Source organism: Schistocerca piceifrons, chromosome 8 (genome assembly GCF_021461385.2).
Source record: "Schistocerca piceifrons isolate TAMUIC-IGC-003096 chromosome 8, iqSchPice1.1, whole genome shotgun sequence".
Taxonomy (NCBI): Eukaryota; Metazoa; Arthropoda; class Insecta; order Orthoptera; family Acrididae; genus Schistocerca; species Schistocerca piceifrons.
In genome coordinates, this window is record NC_060145.1 from 181,606,818 (window position 1) to 181,632,555 (window position 25,738).

At 40.5% G+C, this 25,738-nt stretch overlaps 1 protein-coding gene across 1 annotated transcript in view; it reads left to right on the plus strand.

The window, feature by feature from the left end:
- The window catches only part of LOC124712168, a 193,010-nt gene that overhangs the window by 22,386 nt on the left and 144,886 nt on the right, over positions 1–25,738 (plus strand). The window contains exon 2 of the mRNA XM_047242463.1: positions 4,954–5,078. Within this exon, the coding sequence (XP_047098419.1) occupies positions 4,954–5,078 (125 nt within the window). The remainder of the gene's footprint in view (positions 1–4,953; positions 5,079–25,738) is intronic.

Consider the following 25,738-nt stretch of genomic DNA (forward strand, 5'->3'; position numbering starts at 1 on the left):
TCAGCGGCTTCGATGCATGAGCTGTTAAGCTGAATGTGATATAGTTCTTGCAGTTACCACCTACCTTCGATCTCTTCAGAATTGTGTGGTTGATACTTTTCCGTAAAGTCCGGCAGTGTGTCGCCAATCTCATGGATTCTACACATCAACTTGAATAGTCGTTTGTTTGCCAATTCCCCCAATGATTTCAAATGTTCAAATGTGTGTGAAATCTTATGGGACTTAACTGCTAAGGTCATCAGTCCCTAAGATTACACACTGCTTAACCTAAATTATCCTAAGGACAAACACACACACCCATGCCCGAGGGAGGACTCGCACCTCCGCCGGGACCAGCCCAATGGTTTTAGATATTCTCATGGAATGTTCTCTATCCTCTCTGATTATTGTATTTCAAGTCTTCCAGAGCTCTAATTTCTTCTTACAGTTTTAAACATGGCTTTCCCTCAGCAAAACGTTTCTCACTGAGAGACACCATGAAAACCGGTTGCAAATAATTTTTGATGCACTGATATGGGTTTCGAGACCTCTAAGGATGTCTTCATCGGAATGAAATTTTGACAACCGTAAAATTACACTGTGAGGAGCCATTAGTCAAAATTACGGCCAGACAAACTCAAGTGCAAAAATAAAAAATTAAAAATGTTCCAGTGTTTGGTACGTATACCTTGTAGTAAACATCAGTTTGATGTTGTTTCCTGCAAGGTATACGTACCAAACGCTGGAACATTTTCAATTGTAAATTTTTGATTTGAGCATGTCTGCTCGTAATTTTGACTACCGCCTGCTCGCAATTTAACTTTGTGGTTGGTAAAATTTCATTCTGATGAAAACAGAGTTGTGAAGCCTAGGTCAATGTATTAAAAATTATTTGCAACCGGTTGGCTGTGGTATTTCTCTGTTGGAAATCTAATTTCTTCTTCTGTCAAGTCATGAGACAGGTTCTCTCACTTCAATATACTCTCATCACCTATTCGCTCTCTCCTCTAAGTTAAACAGTGGAATTCTGTAACCATCTTATCTTTGGTTCCCTGCACTTCCTGTCCAAATACATACGGAACCATTGAGATGATCGACGCACTTGCGTCCTCCTAGGCTGGTCCTGCTGTTAATGGCCCACGAAACACAATAGGGAGAAGCCCCTCCAGCTCATTACGTGGCGACAGGCGGCCGTGGCGAGTGGTTTGCCAGACAGCCTCCCCACGCAGTTCTCTGCTGCTGCCCCGGTCTGCGCCCCGCGGTGACCAGTCATCCTTGTCTGACAGGAGCAACGATCGGCGACCCCTCTATTGCCGGAAATCAAGCAGCATGCGGGCTTGTCCGCGCAGGGCAAACATCGACCAACGCCCCGCTCCCCGGAAACTTTCTCCGCGCTCAAGCCGATTGAGAACGATCTGTTCTCAAAGGGAAAAAAGACGACAACTTGTAATGATACTAGTACACACGCAAATATAATTCTTTTCGCTTTGTTTCTGCTGTATAGACGTAAGTGGTGTACAGTCGGGTATACGGCTCGAACCTGGCACCTCCACATCTCTGTGACTAATGCTACCACTGGTATGGTAAAACTTGAAGCTGCTAGTAGCCGCCAAGTTGGAGAGTTGTAGGCAATCATCGTTAGCAGACGCACGTTGTCTTTCCTTCTAGAAGTTTTAAAGTTTTTGCTGACATTTTCTGTGATGTTGGCGCTATTTGCAACAGCGTTTTGAACAGAAATGTTTTCTTTCTGATGCGGCCCGCCGTAAATTCCTCTTCGGTGGCAAACTTTTCGTTTCAGAGTAAGTAACACTTGCAACTACAGTTTTTCCCTCTCGGCTCCCTCTAGTACCACGGATGTCATTCCCTGACATCTTAACAATTGCTCCATCATCCTGTTCCTTCTCCTTGTCAGTGTTTTCCATGTATTCCTTTTCCCTCCGATTCTGTGCAGAACCTCCTCATCCCTTACCTTAGCATTCCACCTAATTTTCAACATTCGTCTGCAGCGCTACATCTCAAATGTTTCAATTCTCTTTTGCTCCGATTCCCCACACCATACAATGCTGTGCTGGAAAAGTGTATCCTCAGAAATTTCTTCCTCAAATGAAGACCTATGTTTGATATTAGTAGACTTCTCTTGGCCAGGAATTCCCTTTTTGCCAATGCTGGTCTGCTTTTTATCTACTCCTTCCTCCGTCCGTAACGGGTTATTTTGTTGCCTACATAGCAGAATTCCTAAACTTCATCTGCTTCGGAATCACCAACGTTGATGTTATTTGTCTCGCTGTTCTCATTTCTACTACTTCTCATTACTTTCATCTTACGTCGATTTACTGTCAATCCATATTCTGTACTCATCAGACTGTTCATTCCATTCAACAAATCCTGTAATTCTTGCTCACTTTCACTGAAGTTAACAATGTCATCGGCGAATCTTAAATGTTCAAATGTGTGTGAAATCTTATGGGACTTAACTGCTAAGGTCATCAGTCCCTAAGCTTACACACTACTTAACCTAAATTATCCTAAGGACAAACACACACACACACCCATGCCCGAGGCAGCACTCGAACCTCCGCCGGGACCAGCCGCACAATCCATGACTGCAGCGCCTCAGACCTCTCGGCTAATCCCGCTCGGCGTCGAATCTCATCATTGATATTCTTTCACCTTAAATTTCAATCCCACTTTTGAACCATTATTTCTTAGATGTATAGATTGAACAGTAGATGCGAAAGACTACATCCCTATCCTACGTCCTTTTTAATCGGACCACTTCTTTCCACGTTTTCCAGTTTTATTGTCCCTCTTGGTTCTTGTACTGTAAGGCCGGAAATGCATATCCTCCTATTTCCATCTATTGTACTATAATTTGTTTTCCTTATTTTTGCTACCTGAATATATGATATTTCTGTGTCTTTACATATTGTAATTGTTTTACTATTTGTATATATATATATTTATGCATTTATGTCGATGTATAATTGGTTTGTTGTGTAAACATTATTTGTATTTTTACGCTGGGTCTTGCCTAGGGAAAACTGCTATCGAACGATTACATCGGTAGGTCGTGTGAAGAATCAAAGTGTGTAGGATCTTTGGTAGTGTTAACTCTGCCGCGTGGAGCGCGGGCTGAGCAGGGGGAGTCTGGCTGGAGTAGTGCAGTGGAGCAGGTGTGTTGTGTGAAGCTCCCGCGAGTTGCCGCGCTTTCGGGGTTTGGCAGCATGTAATTGCGCTCGACTTGCGATGATAGTTTCTGACATGGTGTCGCGGACGGGAAGCATTAGCTGGCGCACATCAAGAGCCCGTTTCGTCTGGTGACCGTGTCGAGAAGAAGGCGCGCCAACATCCAGCTTCTGCAACAGCGACGGCCGACAATGAGTGACTGTCGCCACCTCCTCGATCGACGACTTCAAACCTTCAATCAACCAACAAGGAAGACTAAAAGCACGTAAAGTTTCAGAACTGTATAGCAGACCTCAGCTTTTCAAACTGTTCCATTTGCCTCGCAAAATTACAGCAACTTAGCATGAACTTTTGTTGCTCATTGTCCCAATTGCATTACCAAGCAGGGTCCCTTCCTTTTCCGGAATGAACCCGAGTGTCGTTGAAATTCAAACGCCAGCATCATTCAATTTCACTGCCTTAATTTCAAAGTTCAGTTAAAGTATTCATAGCTGGCTACAATATTTAGATTACACAAGCACAAATTAAGAGTGCGAGTTTTGTTACCATATTTTAGCTTACCTGTGACTGCAGCTCAGCTTGGTACGTACAAAATTTTACTATTGTTAATTGTTCAGAATCATTTAATTCAAGTTCAAAGTTAAATCTCTTCTTTCTAAATTGCGCAGAGTCAAGTTGCTTTTGAAATGATTGTTGAGATAGTCCAAGACTAACTGTATTTTACTGAATTTCGATGTGCTTAAGAAAGAAAGCTTCTTATTAATTTCAGTCACTAAATTAACTTTCAGTTTTCTGGTTTTATTAATTCTTTTGCTAAATTAAGTCAGAGTGCAGCGAAAGTTATTACTTCTGACAAACTTTCAGTTTTCACACTACACGTATCAACCTTCAGTTGCCACGCTTCTAGTGCTAATTATATGTGTAATTACCTTTCTTTTTCAGTTACTATAGTAATTGTCCTTAGGACTGGCGACCGTAATTTCCCCCTAATCTCAAATATCTAATTACCGCTAGTTAATTGTTGACGTAACGGCCGCACATTTACTTTCTTCTTTAACTTTACCCCTTTCCAAAATTAATTTCCACCAGTTTCATTTGCATTTTTCCTTTCATTTAGATGTAACCCTTTCCTCCCTCTTTACCGACAGATTAACTTCGGTGACGATTGCTTTTCCCAAATTTCCATTAGGTACACGCGGTTCAATTTTTCACTGTCATTAAGGTCGATAAGTGAGGGGGAGATTACACGTGGCGACCTGGTGACAGGACAATCTTCAAATTTGAGGTTGTTCTGGACACGAATTTTGCATTGTGCAAATCTCGTAACAAAGTACTGGTTACGAAATGGTCGATACGTCAGCGAGAATATTAGTGTGAGGAATCCTAATTAGAGTTGAGATTTTGCATTTATATTGAAAATTATTAAAATGAGTGAAGGCAACAATTACCAAAATTTGGTAGACTTAGATACGGAACAATCGGTCGAACAGTGGGAAACGCGCACCGCGGTATCCATTGTTCCGGGGCAGGCGGCTAGCATGAAAGATGCGACCGCCGAAACGCAACAAAGAGCAGAATTGGAATTCGAGACTTTAGAAAATGTTTCGGAATCGGAAGTGAAAATCAAATCTGAATCCCTTGATGACGAATACGGGGGGACAATTAAAGAGGAAGCCGCTACGGAAGTAAAACCAGTAGTTTCCGGGAATTTAACTGATTTATTGAATGTTTTGATTAACGAAATCAAGAGTCAATCGGCAGAAATTAAAGCTCTGTCTGCCAAGCAAGACGATCAGGCTGCCAAGCAAGAAGCTCAGGCTGCCAAGCAAGAAGCTCAGGCTGCCAAGCAAGAAGCTCAGGCTGCCAAGCAAGAAGCTCAGGCTGCCAAGCAAGAAGCTCAGGCTGCCAAGCAAGTAGCTCAGTCTGAAAAAATTGAACGAATGCTAGACAATCAGAACAAAGCTATTAATGTTGTTAACAACAATGTTGAAGATGTTAACACAAAAGTTGATAAAATCAAAGACGATATTGTCGTGATTAATACCGAAATCGGTAATCTTAAACAGGAAATGATAGGCGTTCAGGCGTAAATTGCGAGCATAAATACTCGTTTTGATTCCGAAATTAGCAGAATCAAGAAAAGTGTAGGAGACGCAGTTGCTCCGATCATCGAGAATAAGGTGACGGAACAAATTCAATTAGTGAGAAAAGAGGATCAACAGAAGGTGGAAACTTTAAAGGCTTTAGTATCCGAAGTAGATACCAAAGTGACGAAGCAGGCTAATACCTGCGAAGAGGAAAAGAGGGAAGTGGAAACGCTTGCGACAACCACTTGCCAAGTAATTACGAGAGTGTCGGAATTAGAAAAGAAACTTGACGAAAAACAGAGCTATGTGCCAATCTGTGCACATAGTTCGGAATTGTTGACGAAAGAGGAGCGGTTCGACCCCTTGAAAAAAGGCGGTATACACGCGACGGATTTCATTAAAAATTGTGAAAGAGTTTTACCCAGATCATGGACTAATGAGAGAAAAATTAATGCGGTTATTGATGTATTGGCTGGTGATGCCAAGCGTTGGGGCTTAAACCTCAACATTACGAACCTGACTTTTGACGAATTTAAAAATTTGTTTCTGGCTGAATACTGGTCAGAGCAAAAACAGCAAAGTGTCTGGCGCGAATTTGTCGTATCGAGGCCTTTCGATGCGAATTCGCGCGGCTCGATGAAGGAGTTTAGTGAGGGCTGGATCCGCAAGTTGGAATATTTGCGTGATCGCCGCACGGAATCCGAAATAGTCTGGGAACTCTACAAGAAGCTTCCAGATGATACAAAACGCTACGTAGGAAGCAATTACAGGACAATCAATGATTTCCTGGAAAGAGTTGAGGACGAGGACAATTGGCGCAATAATCACGATACTGGTAGAGGCCGTGGTAACAACAACGGGTATCACAGCAATCACAACAATGATAACTATGGGAATAATGCATACCGCAATCTTGGCAGCAATAACAATAATGGTTCGGGCCGTAATGAGAATCGGTACAATGCAAATAATAACCGGAATGACGGAAACCAGTATCATACTAGCGTGATACGGGCTGCGCAGAATAGTAATAACGCCAGAGGGTGTGACCAGCCGCCTCAGCAGTATCCGGGGAGCGTATCTCCTGGGACGAGACAGGGAAACCATTAGCCGGGCCGGTGAGGGGCCGACCGGGCGTGGAGAAATTTTGGCGGCCCAATAATAGGAGAAAACCCAGTTGTCGTCGTTATGAAAATTCCGTATGGAATAATCAACGGCGGGAGAGTGTGCCAGTGTTAGGAGAAAGGAGTGCGCCCACAAGTAGTAGATCAGCTGTAGACACGGCAGTAGAAAATACATTCACTGTCAGTGAGAACAATTTAAGCAGTGTTCCGGAAATCGATTATAAAGTGGCAGCTGTAACACCCACAGTGGAACTGGAGATTGAGTTTAAGAATGATTCGCAAGTGTTGAAAGAAGATCAGATGTCGGATAAAACGTCCGTCATCGAGCGAGGGGATGCAGAGAGGGATGAGGTCTGGTTAAGGCAGTTCGGTCGCTTATACGACGAACTAAGAGATTATAGGGGCCTGTACGGGAGAAGTGTTTATGGGGAGCGCGGGCAGGATTTGCCGCGTCTCGTCCCGCAGGAAGATAGTGATTGTGAAGTGATAGAAAGTTCTGGCCCTAACCGGCAGACTTTTCTAGAAATAGTTGATGTTAAGGGGGAGCACGAGCAAGATGCGTCGTGTTTCGTCCCGCAGGAGTTGAATGTTGAAGTAGTAACGGAAAGTTCTGGCCCTAACCGGCAGACTTTACCGAAAGTTGTAGTGGTAGAAGTAGCCGACCCATCCGACGCGAACATCCAATTTAAACATTGCGAGAGTATTAAGGAGAAAGATTACGAAAATTTTAGTGATAGCCGAAAACGATTGGTAGAAAAGCACGTAGATTACAGCGTGTATGAGGTTAGAGCTGACGTTTTACGGTCAGACGGTAGCAGTGTGGGTTGCGCAGATCCAGAGGAAGTAATTTCAGATGCTACTGGGCACATTCTTCCAGGTAGATTGGCAGATGAGATCAAACTGACCAAAGTGGAATCAACGAAGGTGACAATTAGTGAATTGATAGCAAAGCAACAGTCACTAGTTGACGAGTTACAGGAAAAGGTTTCGGTATTGGAGGCGAAGCTACGGACTAAGCCTCAGGACAAACGTGTTGAAATTAAAACTGTATGTGAACAGAGGCGGAAAAAGCCGCCAGATAAGCCGAATTTAGGATCAAAGCCGGATGGTTGTTTCTGGAATGACATGGATATAGACGAGGATTTATTATGGGAAAATAAAGAAACAGTCGAGGACAAGTGTAGACAGATAGTAGTGTCTGTTAATATGCACGACCTACAACTAAACGTGTTGATTGACACCGGTGCAGAATTGAGTGCTGTATCTGGGAAAATATTTGAGTTACTGAAAGACAGACCTGGCATCGTAGTTATGCCAGTAACAGGAGTGAAAATTATCGGTGCTACTGGGAAGGCCAGTAAACCGGTCACAAAACAGATTTTTGTCATCTTCGAGATATGTGGGGCACGATTTGAGCAAGAGTTTGTCGTCGTGCCAGACTTAACTACGGAAGTAATTATCGGGTTACATTGGCTATTAAAGTACCGTGAAGTGATTAATTGCGAAAGCAAAACTTTGACATGTACGTCCCAAGATAAAACAATAGTAGTTAGTTTTGACGAGGCAGGAGACGCTGTGCATAGGCAATACCAGCCTATACACATTGTTAACTGGCCGGATGACATTGACGCAGTAATGAATTTGAACTGCTGTAACGTGAGGAATCTCAGCATTGACAATAGAGTAGAAAGTGAATTGGAAAGTATTGTAGACAGTGTGTCAAACGTAACACACGAACAAAGACGAGGCCTGTATGAAGTAATAATAAGGAATAAGAGTGTGTTTTCAGACAAACCGGGACTAGTGGAAGAGATAATCAAATTCCCTCCACGGATTGACATTAGTATTGGTGTGAAAAAGGATCGTTTGCGAGAAGTAATGAAGCTAAAAGCCGATTCTCGCATACGTCGTCATGACGCTAAAGTGCATTTTGCTAAGTTTGGAATCGGAGACTTAGTACTTGTAAAAGCTCATGAGAAATCGAGCGAGATAGACAATGAAATCTCTAAATTTAAGTTTGTTTATAATGGACCATATAAAGTCATTGGTATACCTCACACAAATGCTTATTGCTTAGAGTATCCAAGCTCTGGAAAACTATTAGGTATACGGAACATTGTAGACTTGAAATTGTACCGACCTAGGATCGATTAATACCACACAATGGGTAATTTATACAGTATGTAAAATAGAGTGTAAGATTTAACGATTTGCTAGATTGCCATGCTTTTGACTGACCAAGGTCATGAAAGAAGTTGTAATTAATAAGTAATTAATTTTGATTAATCAATTTAATTTTAATCAATTTAATCATGATCTAATCAACTGAAAAATCCAAGCTGCTAGTTTAAGTTTTCAGCTGAGTCACAGTAGATTAAGGAATGTAAATATGATTTTGTAAATAGCTGTAAGATTTCATAAATATGTGATTTACTAGTCATTGCCGATGTACTTAGACGCTGTTTTAAGTTTCAGGCTAGTACATGCGTGTGATGATGGACAGTGTTGAGTTATCCACTGTGATAGTGTTTATGGACTCCTTGAGATTACTCGGGAGTGAGTTTTTCCTAAAGAATTCAGTGAAACGGACGTTCTGGAAATGCCGTTACGCAGGCGAGTGAGATCAAGCGTGCCGCACAGGCGGGCGCAACAGTACTGGCGAGGCGGAGCCGCTGTCGGCTCTTGTGCCGCTGTCGGCTCTCGTGCCGCTGTCGGCATTCTTTGTACTTGCGAGTACGGAAGGCGGAATTGTTTTTCTTCCCTGACAGCTGATGTGAAGGCATTCTGCCGTCAATATTTATGTTTTTTTTCGATCTGATGTGTATTATTTTCTTGTTTACCGTTTAAGTGGACTCTCATGGCGAGAGTATTAATTATGAAAAGGTTATATAAAATGTGTACTCTATGTAATTAATTATTAATTTGCATATTTGATCTATCTGTTTTTATGACCATGTACTCTGATTAATTTTGTAAATAGTATTCCATTTCTTGATACTGTTAGGAATTTTGACAATTTTAGAATAGCTAAACCATTTTCTATGTTTTCTATGAATTTTAATATGTTGTCAGCCTGTTTTATTTTGTGCAAGATGACAGAGTGGAATAAGATTAGGAGTGTCTCCACTCAATTATTATGGTCTAAAAATTGATTTATGCTTAATTAGACGAATGCTAAATTTTGTTGATGTTTTGAGCATATGCATTTCCGCTGTTTCTTTTTTGGGACATTTTCTGAGTCTGTTTACGTTACACGAACATCCTCAGACAATGTGGGGCACGTGTAACGCCGGAAATGCATATCCTCCTATTTCCATCTATTGTACTATAATTTGTTTTCCTTATTTTTGCTACCTGAATATATGATATTTCTGTGTCTTTACATATTGTAATTGTTTTACTATTTGTATATATATATATATATATATATATATATATATATATATATATATGCATTTATGTCGATGTATAATTGGTTTGTTGTGTAAACATTATTTGTATTTTTACGCTGGGTCTTGCCTAGGGAAAACTGCTATCGAACGATTACATCGGTAGGTCGTGTGAAGAATCAAAGTGTGTAGGATCTTTGGTAGTGTTAACTCTACCGCGTGGAGCGCGGGCTGAGCAGGGGGAGTCTGGGTGGAGTAGTGCAGTGGAGCAGGTGTGTTGTGTGAAGCTCCCGCGAGTTGCCGCGCTTTCGGGGTTTGGCAGCATGTAATTGCGCTCGACTTGCGATGATAGTTTCTGACATGGTGTCGCGGACGGGATGCATTAGCTGGCGCACATCAAGAGCCCGTTTCGTCTGGTGACCGTGTCGAGAAGAAGGCGCGCCAACATCCAGCTTCTGCAACAGCGACGGCCGACAATGAGTGACTGTCGCCACCTCCTCGATCGACGACTTCAAACCTTCAATCAACCAACAAGGAAGACTAAAAGCACGTAAAGTTTCAGAACTGTATAGCAGACCTCAGCTTTTCAAACTGTTCCATTTGCCTCGCAAAATTACAGCAACTTAGCATGAACTTTTGTTGCTCATTGTCCCAATTGCATTACCAAGCAGGGTCCCTTCCTTTTCCGGAATGAACCCGAGTGTCGTTGAAATTCAAACGCCAGCATCATTCAATTTCACTGCCTTAATTTCAAAGTTCAGTTAAAGTATTCATAGCTGGCTACAATATTTAGATTACACAAGCACAAATTAAGAGTGCGAGTTTTGTTACCATATTTTAGCTTACCTGTGACTGCAGCTCAGCTTGGTACGTACAAAATTTTACTATTGTTAATTGTTCAGAATCATTTAATTCAAGTTCAAAGTTAAATCTCTTCTTTCTAAATTGCGCAGAGTCAAGTTGCTTTTGAAATGATTGTTGAGATAGTCCAAGACTAACTGTATTTTACTGAATTTCGATGTGCTTAAGAAAGAAAGCTTCTTATTAATTTCAGTCACTAAATTAACTTTCAGTTTTCTGGTTTTATTAATTCTTTTGCTAAATTAAGTCAGAGTGCAGCGAAAGTTATTACTTCTGACAAACTTTCAGTTTTCACACTACACGTATCAACCTTCAGTTGCCACGCTTCTAGTGCTAATTATATGTGTAATTACCTTTCTTTTTCAGTTACTATAGTAATTGTCCTTAGGACTGGCGACCGTAATTTCCCCCTAATCTCAAATATCTAATTACCGCTAGTTAATTGTTGACGTAACGGCCGCACATTTACTTTCTTCTTTAACTTTACCCCTTTCCAAAATTAATTTCCACCAGTTTCATTTGCATTTTTCCTTTCATTTAGATGTAACCCTTTCCTCCCTCTTTACCGACAGATTAACTTCGGTGACGATTGCTTTTCCCAAATTTCCATTAGGTACACGCGGTTTAATTTTTCACTGTCATTAACGTCGATAAGTGAGGGGGAGGTTACAGTACAAATTGTATATTACTCGTCTTTCCCTATAGCTTGCCCCTATTTTCCTCAAAATTTTCTTAAAATTCCAATTGATATTGTCGAATGCTTTGTCCATATCGACAAATGCTTTGAACATGTCTATAGTTTTTTTCTTTTTCTTCAATCTTGGTTCCGTTATCAACCGCAAAGTCAGAACTGCCCCACTATCGCCTCTATCTTTCCTAAACACAAATTGATCGTCATCTAACAGATCCTCAGTTTCTTTTACAATCTCCTGTACATTATTCTTGACAAATAGAAACATTACCTGATAATAAATAAGCAATTATTATAATTAAGCGTGTTTTTCAGGGTATTTCAGTGTTGGTATGCTGCTCATAATGTGAATGTTAACATTCCAACATTATGTTGTGTTCATTTTTCCACTATGGAGTAAATCCGGGTACAAAATATGGGTAAAAACCGGGCCAAGAGCGGTTCAAAGAAAACATAGAACCGCTAGGCAGAGCACTACAAAAAGCTTGGCCAATCCAAGATGATGTCCCTCAAACCAATTTGTTCCAAGACACAGTTTCTCAGCCTTCTACAACAGAAAAATTTCCGAATCGACAAGATGAGTTCCTTGGACTTCGGAAATGAAGTCGGTCGGAATGGTTACTGAGCCGTGGCGGCTGGCGCTAGGGCGTTCTACTTGTATCGCTGATATCGATATTCAGCTGTCCTGCTACCTTTGACTGCTCCCCGGCGGTTTTCCGGGTGAACGTGTGACGAGGGAGTCTCCGGTCGGCGTTCAACGAGCCAACTTGTGTTGAAAACAAGCCCGCGTCCCTAACCGTGGAACATGGGCCTCGCCCTACTCGCCGCCCTTGTCTTTTGGTGCGCGCCTAATGTACGGTGCCGATCATTGGGCGCCTTGACGTGCAAAATTGCGATGGATTCGTCGTCTCAAGCTGAACAGCTTCCCAGCTCGTAATTTGCAAGCTCAAGTTACGTATGACTTTTATTCTGTGTTTAACTAAGAAGATTGCGGAAACTTATTGTAGCATGGGTAGCTACCGGATATGGTTTTGAACTTGGTCCCACAGTGACTATTTTAAGGAGGCTGATGTTCCTCATTCCGTTTTTGATCATCCGTGGAGTGCGTGTTTTAAGTTGTTTTCATGCAAATTTTAACTTGTTTTAGGACATATTGTCCGCTTTGGGACTGGCTGCGGTTGTGTACGTGCCCGGCAGCCGTAGAGTTAATGGTTTAATCATTTGTGATGGCCGCATTTGATATGTTAAGGCAACTGGAAGTGATCTCTAAGTTTCCTGCTAATTTACTGGGAGACGGGTAACGTTAGAGTATTGCTCCATAATAATTTGAGGGCGTGCTTATTATATATTCCAGTGTGACTGTGATTTGACCTTGTCTTCATTGCAATCTATTTGTGCTGCAGGCCATTTGTTAAGACTGCTCGTTCCCTGGCGTCGGCGCGGTTATGGATTCTTGTCAGAACCGCTTATTGTGGGGCCGGTCGGATTATATATAAAGATACACCGCCTGCTATGTGACCCTGTGCACAGGCTGTGGGGAGTGAACGCTCGTACTGCCCGCCGGCCGTAGCGTTATTGCTTCCAAACACTGCTATGGGCCTTAATTCTGTTCTCTAAAGTTAAGTTCAATTTGGGAATCATTCTGAGTCATTATGTCCATTAGTTAAGTGAGGCCACTTTGTTAACATTAGCGTTTCTGTAAGTCATTTTACTGGTTGAGTTATTACTAGCTACTCTTATTTAACACTTATGATAATCATTTGTGTATCTTTAATGAATGTGCAACTTATTATTCCTGTGTGCAAGTTTTGCGACTTTGATTGGCCCACTTTGTAGCTTTAGTATAAGCATGTCTCACAGTGTATAGTGTTATTAGTCTCTTGAGATATGGTTAAACAAGAACGATTGTTTGTGATCGATTATTCACCGTGCCTGCTATCAATGATTTTGGTTGCGGACGCAAAATAATATGATTCCTACTCGTGTTTATGTAATTCAATCAAAGTGAAGATTTGTATAATGTATCAGTAAGAGGGCATATGTCCGAATTGAAGGTTATTATAAAGTCTGTTTTGAGTCAAATTAAAATTGTAAAACAATCACGAGCTTGTGCATTACCAGTGATCCCTGGCTTCCTATTTCCTTTAAATAACTGTGGTGAGATTGTAATTTTGATTTTCTAAAGAACTGAGTAGTACCACGGTTCAGTTACTATTACTGCAACTACTGAGAGTCCATCGGCGTTCTCTGTATCACCAAAGTTTTTGAGATGTCCGCCAAAGGTTGACTGGGAAGAAAGTGCTAAGAAAATCATCAGGGAAAAATGGAAAAACAGCAATACTGATATCCTCTCCATGCAAGAATAATTTTGGAGTTGAAGGAAAAGCCAGGTAAGAATAGAAGGAAAGAAACTAAAAAAGAAAACTTTTTGTGTGGTGGAACCAAATGGGCAAGTTATAAAGAAGAAGACAGTTTGCAAGTTATAAAGAAGAAGACAGTTTGCAAGTTATAAAGAAGAAGACAGTTTGAAAGACTAGACAGGCTTGAAAATTTTCTAAAACAAGATTCTACATCAGGCTACGAAGAACCAGATGAGGCATGCATATTTTGTAATATTAAGACTCATATTGGAGGAAGGATAGATTCATTGCCTATCGTATCAAGGCTGGGCTCATGAACGATGTTCCATTGCTAAGCAAGAAGATAGATACTTCATCTCCGATTTCTGCTCCTAATAACGTGTGTTTTTGTTTTTATCAGCGCAAAAATTTTGCGAACTTTTCTTATAACAGTACAATATTTTGAGAATTTTAAATTCGTTGGTAAAACCATTTTTGGTTGTTGAAAAAGATTTATCGAATCTTTAAGAACTTCTATAAGCTTTCATATATTTTTTGTAGTAGAATAAAACTGTTTTCAAGATTATCCACGGGTGGGACAAAATCAGGTACTTTTTACCTAATGACGTTATTATTTTTTATGCTAAGATGTTTTATTTTAAGCTACAACTGGACCAGAATCATTGTGTTGAATATATGAGGTCCGAATAATGATAATTTGTGAACTTATTGACCACTGAAAATAATTTATATGAGTTAAAAGTTAAGGTGCCCGATTTTACCCTACTTTCCCTCAATAAATTCTTTAATCTGATTAAATAGTATTTTTTTCAATTGCGATACCTCTCTGTTCAAACGTAATACTGCATCACATTTAACTATAAGGATATGATCGTCTAAATTGGTAGCCAAGAGGGAATTTTATTGTTCAGCCTATGTACTGAAGACACAATAATGAAAATAAATTTTGGATGAAAGGAAATCAAAGAAAAGATTCACAGATGATATCAGTATCCTCACTGACAATGAAGAACTACGTGACACGTTGAATGGAGATGAAAGTCTGCTGAGAACATAATATGGACTGCAAGAAATCCAGAGAAAAGTGAAAATAATGAGTAGTGGTAGAAACATAATAAGCAAAAGCTTAATACCAAAACTGGGGACCTTGTAGCAGACGAAGTTAAGGAAATTTGTTATCTTGGTAACAGAATAACCCATGACGGATGATGCAAGAAGGAATTTTGTTATCTTGGTAACAGAATAGCCCATGACAGATGATACAAGAAGGAATTTTGTTATCATGGCAACAGAATAACATATGGTTCAAATGGCTCTGAGCACTATGGGACTTAACATCTGAGGTCATCAGTCCCCTAGAACTTAGAACTACTTAAACCTAACTAACCTAAGGACATCATACACATCCATACCCGAGGCAGGATTCGAACCTGCGACCTTAGCGGTCGCGCGGTTCCAGACTGAAGCGCCTAGAACCGCTGGGCCACACCGACCGGCTAACAGAATAACCCATGGTGGATGATGCAAGAAGGAATTTTGTTATCTTGGTAACAGAATAACCCATGACGGATGATTCTGCAGTGAGGTGTCAAAAGTAATGGGATACCTCGTAATATCGTATCCGAACTCCTTTTGCTCGGGCTGGGGGAAGTAACTCGACGTGGCATGGACTCAAAAGTTCGTTGGAAGCCCCCTGCAGAAATACTGAGCCATGCTGCAACTATAGCCGTCCATAATTGCAAAAGTGTTGCGAGTGCAGGAGTTCGTGCGTGAACTGGCCTCCCCATTATATTCCATAAATGCTCGATGGTATTCATGTCGGGTGATTTTCGTCACCAAACTGCTCGATGGTATTCATGTCGGGTGATTTTCGTCACCAAACTCGAACTGTCCAAAATTAACTTCAAACCAGTTGCGAAAAAGGGGGGCCCCGTGAAATGGTTCACTGTCATCCACAAAAATTCCACCGTTGTTTGCAACATGAAGTCCATGAATAGCTGCAGATGATCTCCAAGAAGCCGAACATATTTCCAGTCAATGATCGGTTTCCCTGGTCTAGAGGACTCATTCCATTCCATGTGAACATAGCTCACACCATTTTGTAGGCATCACCGGCTTGCACAGTGGCTTGTTGACAACTTCGGTCCACGGGTTTGTATGGTCTGCGCTATCCTCGAAATCTACCATCAGCTCTTACCAGCTTAAATCGGGTTCATCTAACCAGGGCACGGTTTTCCAGTGGTCTAGGGTCCACCCCATATGGTCTGGAGCCCAGGATAGACGCAGCAGCTGAAGTCGTGCCATTAGCAAAGGCACTCGCATCGGTCATCTGATGCCACAGCCCAATAACGGCACATTTCGCCGCCCTGTCCTAACGGATACGTTCATCGTACGTCCCACATTTTCTTAGCTGTTAGCACTGACAACTGTACATATATGCAGCTGCTCTCGGTCGTTAAGTGAAGTACTTCGGCTACTACGTTGTCCATGGTGAGATGTAATGCCTGAAATTTGGTATTCTCGGCACACTCTTGTCACTGTGGATCACTGAACATTGAATTCCTTCAGGATTTACGGAATGGAATGCCCCATGCGTCTATATCCAACTGCAACTCCGTTTTGAAAGTCTGTTAATTCCCGTCATGCGGCCATAATAACTTCGAAACCCTTTCACAAATGAGATACCCTGATAAACTCGCAGGACAGGACATGAAGTTTAAATTGTGGAAAGGGGCCAAAACAAGCAGATGTCAGATGCACTCGAACATACAATCTTTTATTTGATCAAACATTACAAGAGCCAAGAAAAATTTAAAAACAGCTTTAATTTTGGAAATTAATTAGCGGCTGATTACGCCGTACAATCTCATACCTTAAGGGCAAGACCACTTTAATTAAAAAACGGCAGAAAGCCAATAACTTGAAGCTCAACTAAAAACAGAAATTTAAAACGCAAACCTTATCTTAAAACAGTTCCTGCTGAAGGCCCAAAGAATCTGACTCCTTAAGGGCAAAACAACCTTAATTTAAAAATCGGCTAGAAGCCATACAAGTACAAACAACAAGAACAAACGAGAAAAGGCAGTACACCCAAGGGCGCTCAGAAATTCCGTGGGTCGACCTGGAATTCAAACACTAATGTTCGCTTGGGTGAGACAGGCAGTCGATCCAACCATTCTGGATTTGATGACAATCCAACCGACAGACAGTCAACGGACACACCGACAAGATAACCTCCGCTTCACCTGACCAGCACACAACAGGAAGTTCAATGGAACAACGTAGTAGGTATTGGCACCCACAACCAATTATACACTGAGCTGTCAAACTACACACCATGCTGGGTAGTGACAACACGATGAGGAAAATACACTGCCTGAATTTACGTCAGCGGCCAGGGCAGGTAACCGGGACATTAACGGCCACAAGGCAGAACATTCTGCTGGTGCACTTCAATTCAAATAAGCAAGTACAGTTAAATTCCACCTGAGGGTGGCTAAAATTTGCCAACTTGAAAACACACGTTGTTAGCTCGCTGGAATATCCCAACAGCCGACAACGAACTCCAAATGACACAACGTGAACAGTCGTGACTTGCTGGTAGATTAAGTCAAAACTCAACTTTCATGTCCAAGATTGGTGAGACGCGAATCTCGTAGCAAAGGGAACAGCACCACACACTCCAACATCAGATAGAGGCTGGCAGCAGGCCCGGCCAAACTACGCACCGTGATTTCCTCGCTGCTCCACGCCAACCGACCAACTGCTCAGTCCGGGAAACGGTGAAAGGGTCAAATATACGTCGGCCGATGAGGCGACCAACCAAACGACCAACCAGCGGTCGTCCCGCTCCAATCTCCCTCCGCCGGACAGTTCATGTGTGTCGCCAGCAGTCGGCGAGCTCTGGCCGTCGGCGCCTCACCGGCGCTCCGTCCCCGACTTCACTGCTGCTGCGTCCCGACTGCACTGCTGGTCCGTCCCGAACTGACTTCCAGACACACGACGACCCGGAAATAATGTCGGTCGCTCCAGAGATTGTACGACAGTGCACTTATCGATATGTGCTGCTGCTGCCGCTCACGGGCAAGTAAGGGAGGAAGTTAGTGACGCCAGGAAATGGAATAAAAAAATTTGGCGGCAGTACCGTAATAGAAGATGACAAACAGTAAATGGGATAAACGCGAGCCGTGCACAGATCACACGAATCACCTGAATACAAATGACAGCCCCCGCCAACTTGTGTGCTCGTTACTACCGCCATCTGTATATTTGCATATCGCTGTCTCATGACTTTGGTCATTTCGATGTATGATCCGCACTAGCAGAGGCAAATAGACCATACTTCAATGAAAAAAAAAGGGGTCTGCCACCATCAAGCATAGACGTTAATTCGAGATAGAAATTCCTGAGAATGTACGTCCGGAGGACAGCATTGTATGGAAGTAAATCTTGGATTGAAGGAAAACCTGAGAAGCAAGATTTGAGGATTTGGGGCTGTGGTGCCACAGAAGCATGTTAAATCTTAAATGGAGTGATAATAATCAGGTTCTCCCCTGAATCAGCAGGAACCGTGTATTTAGAGAACACTGAGTAGAAGAAAGAACAAGATGATTCGACATGAGACATCAAGGAATAACTTCTACGGCAGTAGTGGAAGCCGTAAAGGTAGAAACTTTAGGGGGAAAACAAAGATACGAATATAGCTAACGGATAACAGACGTGGAGTGCAAGTGCTACTCCGAGATGAACAGGCTGACACGGGAGGGGAAGTAATTGCGAGTCACATCAAACTAGTAACGAGCCTGGAAAAAGGATGTAATTTTTGAATATGTTGGTCAAGTAATGTCATAATTAAATGTGAGTGTTCGTTGTCCGTGCGATTTTGGCGCATTGCTTGTCATGAAGATCAGTCGCTCAGCAACAAAGCTGTAATGAAACGTTGATGGGATTATTCCTCAGACTGCCGGTCTTCTCAAAAGATCCAGAACGGTAGCAGGTGATCCTTATTTCAACTGTAGGTGACGATTATTATGCAGTTACTGAACTGAATACATTAAACGCTAAGGCAACAACATCACAAGTCTGATGTTGGTGCTATCATGTTCTGAAAGCCAGTTTAGAGGTTAATTAACAGCTTGCTGTAAACTTGAACCACTCAATTACTCGCAGAAAACATTAAGCTAATTTTGATACTTGGCTCCCCACCCCCTCCTTGTCCGCCCCTGGTAGCTGAGTGGTCAACGGGACAGAATGTCAATTCTCAGGGCTCGGGTTCGATTCCCGGCTGGATGTTGTGTTGTCCTAATCATTATCATTTCATCCCCATCGACGCGCAAGTCGCCGAAGTGGCGTCAAATCGAAAGACTTGCACCCAGCCCCTACCCGTCAGAAGGCCCTAGTCACACGACATTTATTTTACACCCTCCTTCTCCCTTACTCACATTTCTCCTGTTGCAAATTGAGATAGTTAAGAGAGTAACCCAGCTTAAAATTTTCCATTATTCTTCTCGGACGTGAAACGTCCCCTTTGAACAATTATACATGACTGTGCTTAAACTGACACTCAATATTTTTAGCGCAACGCAATCTGACCTTCAAAAATCCCTACAAAAGAATGGCCCTGACTAACATTAACCTATACCTTTCACAAATCACTTACCTCACCAAAAATTTTCGTTACTCGAACTACTGCAAAACAGCGAGCGCCACTACTGCCAGCTAAATAAAAGATTCAAACTACGGAAGGCACTAACTGCTGATAGGCTTAGTTAGCAAATGAAAGATTTTAATAGAGAACAAACAATGTATTTACCTTAATAGTCATAATATATATAGCAGTTTATGACAAATTACAAAACTCCGCCATCTCTCTCCCCACATCCACCACTGCTGGCGGCTCACCTCCAACTGCGCAACGCTACGCGCTGTTCACATCCAGCTGCCGCTGCCCAACACTACAATGGCGGACAACAATGCAAACTAGACACAGACTGCACACAGCACAGCCAGTGATTTTTATACAGAGGTGGCGTTACCAATAAAAAAACCTAAGCAGCCTACATACATAGCCCCCATGCTTCCCACAAAAAATTTTGCAAATTGTTTTGGGCAGTGGCCAATAATGATTCGATAAAATTTTTCATAATTACAATAACAAAGATATCAAATGCACACACTTATTGATACAATGTTGGTCAAAAGCTAAACTTTCTCACAGTCCATAAAGACAGTCTTAATCGTTCATCACAGTAAAATAGCAGTGTTTATCTCAAAGTCTGAGCAGTAAAAGAAAATGCACACGGAAGTAGTGGATTTCCATGCAGTCTTGAAGAAGTAGTGTTGTCCTTCCAACGGAAAGACAGTGCTGACTCTTGACATGCAGACAGGTAATGGGTCACAACAGAGGAAACCCACAGCAGAGTCATTCGAAGTTTTGAAGAATATTGGTAGGTAGATCATCACAGAGCAGACCCACTGTAGTCCTGGTAGAGATTACGGTATTGGTGGGTCATCAAAGATGCAGACCCACTGTAGTCCTTGTAGAAATAATGGTATTGGTGGGTCATCAAAGATGCAGACCAACTGTAGTCTTTGTAGAGATGGCCAACAGCCGTCTGTTGTGACTGTGCAGGTGCACAATCACCATTGAAGTGTCTTGCGGATAATATAGCAAGTCCATAACCACCACTTGTGCACTCAAAAAATTTTTGGAATTGTCCTTAGAACCAGCAATGCTGTTATCCAGTCCCTTGCTGAATTATTAACACACGTGCAAACACTATCAGTCCCTACTTCTCACATATTATCCATATACTATGACCAACAGAAATGTGTGCAGTGAAATTGAACTTACAAGTTACTTAATTTGATGAACTGGTGTCAAGTACAATTTTATAACATAAGAACACAATAACAAAGGTACAAAACACATCTTTAAAAACGTAATAATACAGATAACATTTGTAGTAATAGGGACTTTACAAAAGAATAGAAATAAACATATACATCAGTGTTACAGGAATTATGACATAAGCAAATACATAAAAGATCAGAATAACTTTTGAAACATCACCTTCACATATGAGCAACAAAACAGAATAAATAATGTCTCAACATCTTTACAAAGTAAATAACATAGTATTAGGAAAATTCTACAACATAGCTCTCATCAGCTAAACACATAAAGACAGGAAAAACTCAAATACACAAGGGTACACAAACATATAGGGGGATGACACAAAAAGAAAGGACAGGGTTTGTTTTACTGCAGTATTTTGCATGGAGATCTCCCTTTGTTCATCATTATTTCCAAAAGTACTATCTAAGCTGGCTTTCTGTATTCTGTTCACATCCTCTTTCAAAATAGTTTTTCTCCACTGTACACTACCTTTTTTTTTTTGCCAAACCATTTTCTTATATCTTCTCAATGCATTTCTTCCAATTCATCATAGTTAATTTCTTATATAGTGTACCCCCTCTTAAGCTAACTTAAATCTACTGAGCTCAGATGCTAAACTAAGGGACAAGGCAATGTAGCAGCACAAAACAATTAACACAAACAGCAATGATAAAAAATACAAAAGGCAAAGCAAGCAGCATAAATTACAACTAATATAAGGCAATGAGCAGCAAACAAGAAAAATAAATGCGTAGTAAAACTGGCTTAACAGCGTAATACAAAGTCAAATTCAGTAACATTATGCCTGGCAACCAGCAGCAGAAAATGAAATAACTTATACCTAAACATGACAAAATTCAAGCAGAAAAAATAGTACACTAAAGACAACAATGCATATAAGGGAAATGTCTATTCACATCTTAATGACTATGTAATTAAAGTGGTGCACCACAAGAACTTATTGTAAAAAAATATTACCATGTACTTGAAAAGAAAATTATGTGTCCAGTTACTGTTACTAGTCCCTTCTTATTGTTCTTTCCTTTCCAAGTGCTCCTTTTTTTAAGAATGTGGATTACAAAATTATTATTTAATAGATCTGTTGACAGAAAGTGTTCACATTAACAAATGCATTTTATTTTATAAAAGCATTGCTGCAACACAGCTGGAAACTAGATATCAAATGAAATAAGCAACTATGAAAAGCAAAGCATAAAAATATCATTCAATAGCAATGTGACATTTCATAAGTTAGTAGAAATTCTCTCAACTCTCGTAGAAAGACGCTTGTCGTAATCAGGTGTGCAGATGTATCTTTCCAAGTAATGAGCGTGCCGTATTTGCGATGCTTTCTCTAAAGGAATGTCAATGGTGAGGATAATGGCCTCTTTTTTTTCACCTAATGGCTTTCTTTTGTCAGACGACTACCTCTCAGCTGGGCGCCAAAAACGCATTACGTCAAGGTCACTTACCTTTCTTAACGAAATATTTACGACAGCAGTTTCCGCTACAGTGGTAGTCTCATATAAAAATTTCACAGGTCAAGAATTTGCGTTACAAATCTGTAGAAACAAAATCTTATTGATATAACAGTGTCCAAAAAAAATTTTCGTCGGCATTGTGATACATTCACGCATTTACACACATTTCATAACTCTTAAAGTATGATTCTTGGTTTCCAACATCCTTTTCCACAAATCAGAGTCCCTAACCACTACTCATTATTCATATACGTATTCGTCGACACTTCTTCAATATTTCATCATAATAAATACATAGCATAATCAAATTCCTCATATACGGTAGCATCATCTTATTGATCATAAACATACCTCAACAGCATAATACACATCGTCGTCGTAAAAATAACATCATAACACCTCAGTCAAATCTCAAAAATGTCGTAGCTTTCTGCAATAATGTCAAAACCTAAAAAAAATTCTCTGCTCATTTCCAAAGTGTCATCTACCTCAAATGTACTTTAAAATCATGCTCCCTTACCAAATACATCATTCAAAGCTCTCATGGTATAACAATGGTTCCGAAAAATTATGAACAATTCACAAAGTAAAGACAAAAATACAATTTCGTAAGTGTGAAGTTATCCAACTGTGTAATTGCGTAAACATGTGTCACTGATGTAGTAAAAAAAGTTTATCTCTCAGTTAAATGATCAGATAGCTGTGTAATTTGTGTATTAGAAAAATATGGTACCGATGTGTAAAGTTGTATAAGCAAATACCATATTAGCTAGGGCTCCTTGTGCTTGCCAAACACATGGTACACAAAGTAGGTGGGTACCCCCCTGAGGATTAATGTCATTATACCCTCAGGTGTTACAGATTACAGCAATGGAATGAAATCTATCACGGAAAACTTTCTTTGTAATTCAAAAATTTTTAAAAATAAATGTTTTAAGTACAAAATTAATCACTGAAATGCGTGTCCTGTAGCGCTAAACTGTGCGGCTTGTTGTAAGATAATCTCTGTGTAAGTGTCATAGTTATCGTCCTCCGAAAGCTAAGGTCTGCAAAAGTCAATGTACTTACCTCATGATAAACAAAAGTGAATTGCTTTGCATATAGATATCTTAGTTATTACGCTTATTGTTGTGATGAAGAAATTACTGTGTTGTAACGTATTGTTGTACTACGGAAAAGGCTGTCTCATTGTAGCTATACCACAAAAGTTACTACTAAAACATGTTTTACTTTACAGAAGAATTCAGAAAAACTGTGCAGATATAAAACAGAAACACCGCAAAAGCAACATTGTAAATTGTCACTCATTAGTAGCGTCGTGATAAAATCGTGTAGCTGTCACATAAACTAACCACTGTATTTTCAAGTAAACCAAAATGTTGCATTAAAATCTCATTAGCAGTACCAGTATATGTTCTAAGTATGTGAGCCTTTTAGTTGTTACATAATCGTGCAACTAACAAGCAAGAATGTACACACACAATAACACTGTGTCGTCTGTTCACAATAACAATGCTTTCGTAATTTCTGTTTAAATAAGTTCTCTTGGTTCTTGACTGGATATTTGACTTCAAACATTGTTGCATGTTAACAGCTTCTTAAGTCTGACAAAGCATACTAGTAATGTAAAGTGAAAAGTTATATGGCACAGACAAAGTTAAAAAGCAGATTATCTTTCAATAAACGGTTTTACATGTGAAATGTGGTGCAATCCTTTACTCTTCCTAGTATGCAGAGTTTCAACTTCAACGTAATTATCATGTGGTATATGTCGGATTCTGTAAGGTCCATTGTAAATTAGAAAGAATTTGTGACTTAAGTGTTTCTTCTTATGTGACAATGAATGAGCTTTAATGAGAACTTTCTGACCAATGTATAATTTCTTTGCATTTGCTTTACCGTGTAGTTTTCTCCTTTTGTCTGCTGCAGATTTTATATTTTTAAGAGCCAAATCAATTATGTCTTTGTGTCGAAGTTTACGTGTATTCGGGAAAGGTACAAGCTCTCAGATTCTGTTCGGTGGTTCTTCATTCTTCAGTACAAGAGTAGGTGGTAAAGCAGTGGAATCATGAGGCATTTCATTCAGCACATTTTGAAATAAGTGTAAATATCTGTCCCAATGCTGATGCTTTCTGTGACAATAAAGTCTGCAAAGCTTAATGATTTCTTTCATTATCGTTTCAGACGGGTTGCAATGTGGTGAGTACAATGAAATAAAAACAGGTTTGATTTTATGATTCCGAAGCATGCGTGACCAAACAGCAGATCTGAATTGCGGTCCGTTACCTGAAATGACTTTACTAACGTGTCCAACTTCACGTAAGAAATTTTTAACAAAGGCGTTGGATACAGACCGTCCAGTGGCTCTACGTAACGGAGTGAAAGAAACAAATTTTGAAGTAAGTTCAACAGCGACTAGAACGTACGAAAATCCATTAGATGTTCTGACAAGGGGTCCCAAGAGATCAACAGCAGCAAATTCTTTTAATTTAGAAGGAATGATAGGAAACAACGGAGCACGATGTGAGATAGTAGATGGTTTCGCCTTTTGACAAAGTTTACAAATAGACAAGACCCTTCGAATTCTCTTTTCCATATTGTTAAAATAACAAGTCGTTCGAAGAATATGATAACATTTTCGTGGACCAAAATGTGCGTAGCTGAAATAAATGTACCAAATGGGCTTATTAACAAAATCGTCAGGAATGCAAAGTACCCATAGCTTGTCATCAACAGTACAGCGTTTGAACAGTATGTTGTTTCTAACCAGATAATAATGCCGAATCTGAGTGTGTGTCTTTTCGTGCCATTTACTTTTGACGTCTTTCCAAATAGGATCTTTATCTTGTTCATGAGCAATGTCCGTTAAAGATGTGGTGATGAAGTTTTCAAAGGCGACTTTCTGAATGTAAAGAATACTGAAATTTTTCTCGAGGTTGCCTTCTCTGTTACTTTGCTCAAGCCCAGCCAGTGCGCGTGACTGTGCGTCCGCAACAATGTTCTCCTTGCCGGGAATGTAGACTATTGTGAAGTGGAATTCTTGCAGAAAAATTGCCCAACGTTTTAACCTGTCATGATTTAATTTTGAAGACATAAGAAATTGTAATGCATGATGATCACTGTATACTTTTACGTGCTTACCAGAAAGAAAGAAACGGAATTTGTTAAATGCCCAAACGATAGCTAGAGCTTCTACTTCAGTAACGGAATAATTTTTTTCAGATTTTGTTAGCACTCGGCTAGCAAAAGCAATGGTTTTCTGAACAGTAGTGTCATTTTCTATGGCTTCTTGAAATAAATGGGCACCAAGACCGACTTTAGAAGAATCCGTGCTAAGGCAGAAATCTTGTGACAGATCTGGATGAGCTAGTATTGGCGTGTTAAGTAGCAATTCCTTCAAAGAATTGAATTCCCACTGTGCTTGTTCGTCCCAGTTCCAAATAGTATTTTTTCCAATGAGAGAACAAAGTTTTGGTGTAACAAGAATTTGCATATTCAGAAAACGACGGTAAAAATTTACGAGACCTAGAAAACTGCGGACTTGTTTTTTTTGTGGATGGAACTGGAATGGCTCTGATTGCTTCTAACTTTTCAGGATCCGGCTGAATGCCTTCAGAAGAAATAATATGTCCCAAAAGCCTCACGTTTGACCTACCGAATTCAGACTTTTCCAAGTTAACAG